Source organism: Apis florea, unplaced genomic scaffold (assembly GCF_048593485.1).
Source record: "Apis florea isolate Af1SG1 unplaced genomic scaffold, ASM4859348v1 contig_3081_pilon, whole genome shotgun sequence".
Lineage (NCBI taxonomy): Eukaryota > Metazoa > Arthropoda > Insecta > Hymenoptera > Apidae > Apis > Apis florea.
The window spans coordinates 712,463-723,593 of NW_028256703.1; the positions used below are offsets into that span (position 1 = coordinate 712,463).

An 11,131-nucleotide genomic window follows, 5' to 3' on the forward strand; every position below is an offset into this window, starting at 1 on the left:
ACTAATCCCTCTTTCCTTCCTCGCGAAACCGACGCTTCTCCTCGCTCTTGGATCTCACCCTGTTTCTCCACACGCTTCTCGCAGGCTACGGAATTGTATTATCTAGGGAGTTTTATCTAGGGTATTTTTTCGTTCCTTTATTTCTTCTCTACTTCTTCTTTCTTCGCGCGTTGGCTCAAAGCGCGGGAGTTTGGACTTTTTTTCAAACAGGAGTGGAGATGGGTTTTGGATCTTGTCGATGATAACGCGTGGGTTAGGTAGTTTCGAAATTCTTGAGCCTTTCCTTCCTGGGATCCACCTTAGTCTCGCTTTCTCTCTCTCTCTCTCTCTCTCTGCTCGATTCGGTAAGCTTGAATTTATGCGTCTCTCTCTGTCTGTTGTAGAGGGGTATCCAGGGAATTCTTATCGTACTTTTATTCGTTTCTTCTCTTATTCTTACTTCGTTTGGTTTATTTTTGAGCGGAAAAGAGCGCGAGGTTTGTTAGGAGAATGGAAGAAGGAGGATAGTTTTTGATTCACCTTCGTCCCATCATCTTCGAGTTCATCGATTTAAGGAATTTTTGGATATTTCTTGTCTGTTTCTTTCTTCTTTCTTCTTTTGGCTTTTATTTAGAGTCGAGAAGAATAAAATCGTCACAGTTCCTTCCAGTTTCTAAAGTCCGCCATTCTGTCACCCGTTTTCTCGTTTCACCGTCTTTATCTCGAATCTTTGGTCGATTCTTTGGTACACGTTTCCGGGCACTTTGTTTTGCAAAACGATGTAGAAAATTCTTGGATGTGTTTCTTTCTATTCCTTTTAAACGGGCGAGTTCCTTTTTATTTTTAAATTTTTACAAACGGGCAGGATAGAGAGACGATTTTGAATCTTCTTCTTGAGTTGATTTAAGCTCGAATCAAAATTCGACTTAGCTTCGTCTCCTTTCAACAACCGTGATCACCGATCGATCCATAAAAATTTACGCTCGCTCTTGCGAGCTCAATTTCAACGAGACGAACTTCACGCGATTTATAATCTTTTTTAATCGCTGAAATTTTGCTTTTGACAAAGAGATTTGTGAAAATGGCAGAGAAGAGGGAATCCCTGTTAATCGAGATGGTGTAATGGAAGATCGTAAATAACAGTGTGATCCTTTTTATTTATCCAACGTGCTCGTAAATCTGGGGGGGGGGGTTAGACTTTTACGTGTTCGACGGAAAACCGGCGACAAATATTCGATTATCGAACCATTAAGAGGTGTTTTACGATACGTGAACGTGGGTCGAAACGATGGATAAAAACATTTGGCACGCGATTTCGCGCGTTTCTTCTATTGTTGAATCTTGCGAGAATTTCTCACATGTCTTAAAAAAAAAAAAAAAAAACATGTAATATATTTCTTTGAATATTTGAATATAGAAGTATTCGGATAGAAGATATTTCATTCAACGACGAGATCAATGATTCATTCATTATTCAAATTAAACTAATTATATCTTAATTGATACACGATAATATAAAACACGTTCGAATTTATTTTGGAATAAACGTTACAACAATTTTAATACAATTTCTTTTAATTTTATCGAATACCGATCTATCGAATGCGTATTAAGAGTTAATTACATCTCGATACATCTTCAAAATTCGTTCTCTCGAATATGGAGTTATCGATTAAATTCATATTATTCGTTAATTTTTTTTCATTCGATAACAATATAAAATTTTGCGGGACATTTTGCGCATATATTTTTAATATCGCGATTCGATACCCGATATCTCTTTGGTAATTTTAATTGCTCGAGAAATCGATTAAGTTTGAAAGGAAATTCATCCCAACGACAATATATAAACGAAGTTTTCAATTAGTTTCACGAGTCAATTTGAAAAACTTCGGAATATTGCATTAGAAATGATCATGTCGAATATATAATAATATTTCTGTTATTCGACACTATTTTTTCTTCCGGAAGGAAAAGAAAAAGGTGTAAAAAATTTTTCGAAGAGAATCGAAAAGGATTGAATTTTTTTCTATTATAAATAGATTACGAATGGATAGAGTTTAAAATTCAAATCTATCTTTAGAGAAGAATAAATATCGTCCTACGTAATTTTAATGCTTAGCGGTATTTTAATCAAAATGTTTGTTTACATTTTAATTTTTACAAAGCAGGAAAAGTAGCGAGCATATCTAACAATTTCTGCGCGAAGAAAAAACACTTTTCATGAAGGAACGTTATGGAACATTTGTGGGGGATGGGAATTATGATAAGACCAGGAAGCTCTATATTATTATAATCATGGAACGGTGTATCCACGTATTTTCTTCGCAAGGATAAAATGAAATCGTAGAAGACAAGCGTCGTGGGAGAGATTTCTCTCGGAATGAAACGCGAAGGGGAATACGAAATGGAAAAAGAAACAAAATTTTTTTTTTGAATATAGAGGGCGAATGGAACGACGTAGAAAAGATTAAAAATTCGAATTATTATTCTCGAGAAATTTAGAGAAATTGATACGTGTAAATAAATCATTGATACTTTTTCTAAAAAGAAGAAAAAAAAAATAAATAAATAAATGAAACGAAAAATAAGAATCGCAATGTACGAGACGAGTCATTTAACGCTTGAAAATCGATAACAGGAAAATCTTATCTTCGCTGTTGAGTAGAAAAGGATCGTATGTGGTCGGACGTGAAGCGAAAAGAAGTGCTATTTTCAAAAAATTTAACCACATTAAGTCTTTAATTAACGATAACAAATAATTGTGGGAATCTAAAGTTTCTAAAACTTGAAATACTAGTCTGAAACTATTGTCTACTGAAAAAAGGAAAAAGTAGTTTTTAATATAAAAATATCGTACGTTTGAAACAGGGGGGTTGAAAAAGAAGATGTTTATTCTTTCTTCACCATCCCTTTCCATTCCTTACAATCCTATTCTCTCTCTCTCTCTCTCTCTCTATCATCTCATATTTTCTCCTCCCTTCTCATCTTTTCTATTTACCACCCTCCTCCATCCACGTCCTCCTTTCTTTTTTTTTTTTTTTTATCATTCTTCTTCCCCTCGAGAATCACAGAGAAGGAGGAAAATATTTTTTCTCTCAAGCCAAACTGTGATTTCTCAACAGTGGCAAGAAAAAAAAAAAGGAGAACTTGAAACTTCTAATATTCCTTCGATTATTTTTCACAATATTCCCGCACCCCATATTTTTCCACGAGAGGGAGAGAGAAACGGAGTGGAATCGGTTTCGAGAAACGACAGAAGGAAGAAATTTCTGGAAGGGAGAACGACGGCAAAATGAGACAAAAGCGGTGCGATTTGTAAAAGGAGAAATGCCGTGGGTGTGGAGGAATACGTGACCGTTGTACCATATTTGCGGTGGCCGTGAGGCCACCAACCACTTCTCCACCCGCGTGGAGAGAAATTTTGAGAGGAAACTGACGCATTTATCCTCCAATACATCGTTCACATCCTCTCGTTTCGAGGGATCGGATTAAATTAAATTCTTTTCATACGGATACGGTGCGATTAGCATTTTACAATTTCTAACATGAAAAGATTCTGAGGGGGTGGGTATTTCTTGAAGGGATAGGGATTATTTCTATGAATGCGTTATTATATAGGAGATATAAGATTTTAATCTCAAGATCTTTCCTATACCTAGGCGATGTTGCCTAAATTAAAATTGGAACTTGCTAAAATTTCACATTATCCGTCAATTTCGATTTCTTTTTCTTTCTTTCTTTTTTTTTTTTTTTTTTTTTCCCTATAAAAAATTCGAACAAAAAACCAATATCTCTTAGCTCTCCTTATCGCGAGAACAAATAAATACTTTTTTATTTGGATATAACGATATCACATTCTACGTATATCGGATCATAATAGAGACGCCAAGTTCCTAGTAATGGATTCCTAGAATGGATTTCGTGGAAAGGAGGAAATCGGTTTTTGTTTGATAAAAGAGTATATATCGCGCTCTATATACATGTATACATGTATATATATAAAAGATGGAGAGAAGTAAATATCACAAGCCAAGCCACGGAGAAACATCTTTCCACGGGAATGTATGTATGTATGTACGTACGTATATTTTCTTACGTATCAAACGTGACACGTTTCAGAGGAAACGAGGAATTCCATTCCAGCCGGATAACCGGAATCTAATCTCTCTCATCCCTACCCCACCCATCAATTACCCTTCTTCTTCTTTTTCTTCTTCTTCTTCTTCTTTAACATCCGACAAATTGCACAAAAATTGCACACGAGTTTAACGAGCGCAACCTTAACTTTTAAAAAAAAAAAAAAAATATTTCAAAATCGAATTCACAATGACGACTCGAAATTGCCTCCTCCTTTTAAATCCCTCTTTTTATCGTTGCAACAATTATAATTCCGTATTTGCATTATCACGTTATCGTGTATTCACAATTACAATCTTTCCTTTTGCTTCGAATAGCCTCCCCCCTCCCCTCCGGCTCCATTTTCACGAACCCCCCTCACACGTGCACGAGACGTGTCGGATCCAGCTCTTTTTTTAAGTTCGTTTTAGGCGGCCATCGGAAAAATAATATTTCAAAGCGTGGCGGCGGCTCGCGACTTTGGATCGCCGGTTTAACGGGATACTTATTCACGGGAATGAACGGTTCGATTTAATCCATCCCCGATGATGCATTTCACTCGTTTCCCCCATTAGCTAATTTGCGCTCCACACAGAGGGGGGAGGGAGAAAGGAGAGAAAGGAAACGACTAGTCTAGGAAAATCTCCAGCTCTCTCTCTCTCTCTCTCTCTTCCAAATGGTTATTTTTGTGTAATGAAAATTTTCTTCGAAAGAGAGAGAGAGAGAGAGAGAGAGAAAGAGAGAGAGAGAGAGACAATGGGAATCGCTCGAATTGCGCGATAATCGAATGACGTTTCGAAGAATTAGGAACGCTTTGGGGGAAAAATAACGCTTTGCTCCAGTTGTGTTATTAGGGGATTAAATATTATTTCTTTGGAGTGAGTAATTTCTTCGACTAATCTTGGACTACGTTCGTTCTGAAAATTGCTGATAATTTCTACGAAAAAAAAAAAAAAAAAGAAAAAAAAAAGAAAAATGAAATACAAATACACGTTTAAAAGGAATCGATTATTTAGTATTGCTTCGTTTTCGACATCGATGAAGAGAAAATATAAGAGATCAACGGAGAACCGTTTGGTGGTTTAAAATTTCCATTGTTGCTTAAAAAACGAAAGAAAGAAAGAAAGAAAGAAAAGAAAGAAGGGGGGGGGAGGGGGAGAGGGAGAACCGCATTCGAAAATTGCCGAGATAGCTTTAAGAATTCTCTCCGACTCTTTAAATTACGATACGCTTTCGACGACGTCAACTTCACCGGGAACAAAAGAGGGGAACAATGTTTAAAACTTCTGCTACTTCACCAAGACAGAAGAGAAGAAAGAGAGAAAAATTCGCCTCGTGGAAAGAACGAGAGCCGCGGCCTTTCTTTCTAGGAGAAAACTTGGACAACTCCTCTAACTCTAATGTAAAATAACGTGTCGGCACAGTAAATCGAACTGCATACCCCGAAATTCATGCTTCGTTCCTGAGAAAGCTACGTGTGAAAAAACAAAAATATGGCGGAGGAATTTAGGGAGAGGGGGAAAAAAAAGACACAAATATAGCGACAATTGGATATCTTGCCTCCTCTCTCTCTCTCTCTCTCTCTCTCTCTCTCTCTCTCACTCTCTCTCTAATCATAAACAATAATCGACATAATAAACAGTTTCTCTACGTATCTCTATGCCAGCACAACAAAATTTCCAACCATATAATGCTTCATTTATTCTTCCTCGCCTCTAATTACATCGATCTCTATACAATGACGCAACAACTTGTGCGAAAGCTTGGAAAGAAACGTTGGTAATTGTTCGTGAACAAGCAAATCTTACCCATTTCCATGATTTTTCAGCAATTCGATTGTCAAGGGAATTATAAATTCGAGGCATATCTTATATTTATCCAAACGAATATCGAAAATTATCTGAAAAGAGATTATCACTTTTTTCGACGTTACTCGAAAAAGATGAAAATATCATCCGTGATTATTTAAAAAAATATCTTTAACGTGTTCTATGCCTTCGACATTGTACATTTTTGCGTAAAAATTTTTGCACACGATAATACAGAAGAAAGTTCAGTTTCAAACTCGATAGAAATCTCCGCATCTTTCGAGGTTAAATCAAGCAATAAATCTCTCGAGATCGCAAAATCGGTAAAATTCGTCTTTCCATAAACAATCATCTAAATATCCAATTAAGCTCAGTCTATTCCTTTCTCTCTCTCTCTCTCTCTCTCTCTCTCTATGCACACGTAAAAACACCACTCTGAATACCGCTAATGGTCTAAGTAACTTTCTAATAGTGTTACACGACACGTAAGTAGCGATTACGATAATCGATGGAACATTGTTTCGCTAAAGACTTACCATGGAAGAACCCATTATACCTACGAACTCAATTGTTTCTCCTACAACAATTGTCGGTCGAAGACGAGAGCCTAGAACATATACACATATCGTACATTCCGTTGAGTGAAAAGTATCTCGTGATCTCGTGCAGCCGCGCTGATTTCATGTTCGTACTACTTTCTAAACGTAAAAAAAAAAAAAAAAAAAAAAAAAAGAAAAAAAAAAAGCGGCGCAATTTTCAACACCAACGAAATCATGGAATCAGAAATTATTTTCGTCGCTCCAACAAGTACCTGGACACCTTCTTAGATATTACTTTATTCTCTTTCTTTTCTTTTTTTTTTTTCCCCTTTCTCGAGGATTCACGATACACAGATAACGACGTTTACGTCTCCCCCTTTTTTTCTCGATCTGCAATAAACGGCGAAATGGTATTATTCCCCCGCGTGTTTTCCGCGCGATACCGTGGAATAATATTTACAGTGTTGTTGTTGTTGTTGTTGTTGTTGTTATTATTGTTATTATTATTATTATTATTATTATTATTATTATCATTATTATTGCGTTGAAACGCATGATCGAGATACGTGAAATATTTTTGCGCGACGAGTGACGCGATACCTAATAAATTCTCCGCGTGGAAATGAAATGGGGAGGGGGGAGGAAGTTTGAAATATTTCGTTACAAAATACGTCCGTTCATAATTCGTCCTGAATTATTAAAACGGGCGAAATCGAAAATTGATTTCCTTTTTTTTTTTTTTTCACACGAAAGATACTCGTCGAACTTATACAACTTTTATATCTTTCTCATCGCAATTTCTTAAGGTAAAATAATCTTTTTCTGATAACGATCGAGAAATCGTTATTGGAATTTTCACGATCGATCGAAAATTTCACTTCGACTCCTGTTTCTTCTTTTTGAATTTTATACACGAAACGAGTGAGTGTCACTTTTTTCATTCCCATTAATTCTCGTAAAGTCTTATTAAAATATTCCGCTAGAAATAGTAGCGAAGAAGGGGGAAAAAGAAGTTGGAGAACTTTCTTTCCTTTCGGGGAACAAGTGGAAATGGGGGGATGAGTTTTAGAAAAGGTCAAAAATTTTGGCCGAGAATTTTCGAGAAATTTGCGTTCGAGACGATTAAACGCGAATGATCCATGATCGATCCCTTATCGCGTCGAAGATATTCAGAGGTGCAACGACGCTTCTATAAGCGTCGAGTCGAAGAGATAACGAAAACGCAACATAAGAATATGACGAAATTTTGCACAACGACCCGCTTCAAGAGGCGATCAACTTTATATATTTCCCTTCTTGTTTCCGCGTTTTCCGTCCTATATTTCCGCCTCTCTCTCTGTCGGCGAACCTGCCGTTATTGCGCCAGATAAATCATATTTCTCCCCTCGTTTTATCAATGCCCCTTTGTCTCTCCGTTTACTTTTGTTCCATTTGATTATTCATCTGCGTGTTGTATCGCTGCATAAGAGAAATTGGAGGGGAGGGAGGAGGCAAGAAAAGGATTATACTTACGAAATTCCGTTTTATCTCTGTATCGTGATTTTAAATAGATAATTGGAAGATTTGCACGTTCGTAGGAATAGGAAAATTTCTCTATGCGAAAAATTGATGTAGAGCTGTGTGAATGTGTTCCGCAAACACATCGTTGAAGCGGGTGATCAATGTTTCGAAAATTAATGATATTCGATTAAAAAAGGATATTCTCCTTTTTTTCGAGGATATGAAGGAAGAAGTGTTTTCAGAATGTAAGATCGATCGTAAGATATTGTTTTAAACGCGTTTTATCAAAAATATTTGTACTTGCGCGATATTTGTAAGCATCGCGCGTTTATAGAAGCTAAACTCAATTAAAATTAAATAAATTTCACGGATGGATATTCGTGGCTTTTAATTTTCCAAAATTAAAAGCAAATTGTGCAAGTCAAACCGATTATCTCCATCGAGGTTGATCACACGCGATATTTATCAAAATTTTTTCAAGTAAGATAGAAAGCTTCTCTCGTTTTTTGTTTTATTTTTAATTAATTGTCGCGATCATATTCTACGAATAATACATACGTGTATAAATAATTAATTAATAATTAAAAATATAATCCAATAGAATACAACAAACGCGAATACGTAGTTTTACACGTATGCAAACGTAAATTCAATCGTTTTATCGCGTTTTATCGTTGATTTATGCGAGGTTGACGTCGAGTGTTATGGAATATCTGGAGACCGGAAATTAAAATAACGAGAGACAAGAAACCGTAATATCCCACTTTGCCAGAAAACTTCGCAATCATCTCGATCGACTTTTTTTTCCTTCTTATTCCCCCCTCCCCCAGCTTTCTTTCTTTATTGACTGCTCCACTTTGCCTCCCATAACTCACGTGTAGCCGTTTCGTGTTTTCATCGCAAACGAGAGCCAACTCATCCCTCTTGCATCTTCCGGAGGAGGAATATTGCAGTTGTTCTTGGAAGAATAATTCGTTCGATACAAGGATATAAAAGAGAGATACACGTCGAAACGATAGCAAGATGCACTCTGCCCTTCTCATCCTTGGAATTCTGCAAATTTATGCCAAATCTTCGTCGACCTTGCCACGGTCCATTTCGTTTTACTTCGCTCGATTTTGTTGCAAACGAGGAGAAAAATTTTACGAATTGAACGATTTAAGATCTCGGATCATAAATTTTTGATCGAATCTATACTTGCATTGCTTCTGCAGTTGCATCGCAATTCCAAGAAGATAAATTTAGAGAGAAAACGATTACTTTATTCTTCTTAAAATTTCTCGAAAACGATAAAGAGAGAAAGGATTAAAGGAACGAGATTAAATTTTACGAAAATTTGCGATTCGAGAAAAACAACAGAGAGAAACAACAACAACACGGCGAAATTTCCGATATCCTCGTTACAATCCTCGCCCCGTATTTTCTCACCGACTTTTGCTCCAAACGATTCGCATTTGTTCACTTTCGATCCAGCCTCCTCCGCATCGCCGACTTTTCTTCCGACCGAATAACAAAAGCGAATTCCAGACAATGTGAAACGTCACGAATACGCTTGGATTTTCATTGAACGATCTTCCCTCACGATCGGTGAACTTTTTTTTCAACGAAAGAAAGAAAAAAAAAAAAACCGCGCCATTTGCCTGCTATTTTCCTTCTATCTAAGAAATTCCATTATGCGCGTATTGAATAAATGGATACGACATTCGACACGATTCACATGCTCGATACATCTCGAAAATATCTCGTTGTATTTAATTTTTGTTCGAAGATCGATACGAATTGGTGGAAAAAAAATAATAATTAAAATTATTCAAAATATAGCTTGAAATGGTCTGATTAACGCAAGAGATTAAGCGCGATAATTGAAATATATTTGATCATCAACCTTGATTCATAATTAAATTTTCATTCGTATAATCTGCGTGACGATTAGCGACGACTAGATTATTAAATTATACGTTTAAATAAGCCAAAACCGGACTCGATAATTAATCTTGAAAATCCTCTTTATGGGTAAAATTAATGTTTCGAATTCGAGGCTTTGATCGAAATTTAATTAAGCCTCGAAACTCTACATCGCTACGTTGTATAAATATCATAATGGAATCGATCTTAAATCAAAAAAAAAAAAAAAAAAAAAAAAAACAATTTGAAACTTCATATATATATATATATTTGAAATTAATTTTATACAATTTCACGTAATAATGTTTCGATACGAAGAGAAGAATTGAGATCTTCATTCGCGATGTGAATATCATCGTCACGCAAAATTTGTACACTTTGCTCGCCATTCAAGATTGAAGAACAAGCTGATAATTTTTCTCGTTGCACAATGGCCACCGATACGAGCAATTTATCGCGTTGGATCTAACACATACATGGGAGATAAAAAAAAAATGGAATGGAATGGAATGGACGGTTTTCCGGTTTTGATGTTGAAGATTGAAATTTGCTGAGAATCGCTGTTAATGGATTATCGCGCTCGGCCAACTGTGTATTACGTCGCTTTTAATTCAATCGCTACGCCTGTTTAACGCCTTTTATCGCGGATGGTGGTTAGAAAGAGATCTTTTCGAAAGAGGTCGTTTCGAAAATTGGGATTTATCCTCGTTTATAGTGGCGATCTTTGTTCACGAAATGGCATTTCCATCGTGAGAATGAAAAAGTAAGAGGAATATTTAGAGGAATAGATTTGTTTTGAATTTTATCGATTCGAGTGATTGAATATAAAAATAAACCGAAATGAAATATCAGTGAACGAAAAAAGGATAATAAGATTAGTTGTTCCAGGGGAAAGAAGAGTTTTCGTAATTTTTTTTTCGGCGAATCGAAAATAATTTGTTGAACAAATACGAATCTTATCTTTGTCAAATCGAGATGGTTAAATCGATGGTTGCGAGAAGATGTGGTATTAGAACGTTCGAAATTACGCGACACTTAATTCAACTTCTTAACATTGTTTCAACTTTATACAGGAGAAGTGATAGGGGCAATTGTAAGAGTTAAATCGAGGATACGATTTATCGAAGGGAAAGTTTGCTCAAAGTTCGATAACTCGACTAGATTCATTGCCTGCCTCGGAAAATTTCACTGGATTTCCGTCGAAATAAATGTCAAATTAATGCACCTAATGTAACCTAATTATCGAACCTGATTATCCTTTAATTCTAATAATTTTCGCGT

At 36.1% G+C, this 11,131-nt stretch overlaps 1 protein-coding gene across 4 annotated transcripts in view; it reads right to left on the minus strand.

Annotated features, from left to right (window-relative positions):
* alpha-Catr (alpha-catenin related) overlaps window positions 1-11,131 on the minus strand; it is an 80,760-nt gene that overhangs the window by 63,140 nt on the left and 6,489 nt on the right. Inside the window, exon 2 of one of the 4 annotated variants that reach the window (XM_086908730.1) lies at window positions 6,443-6,513. The exons of the other annotated variants lie outside the window; for them this stretch is intronic. Within the exon in view, the coding sequence (XP_086764856.1) occupies window positions 6,443-6,457 (15 nt within the window). The 5' untranslated portion in view covers window positions 6,458-6,513. The remainder of the gene's footprint in view (window positions 1-6,442; window positions 6,514-11,131) is intronic. 4 annotated transcript variants of the gene reach the window in all.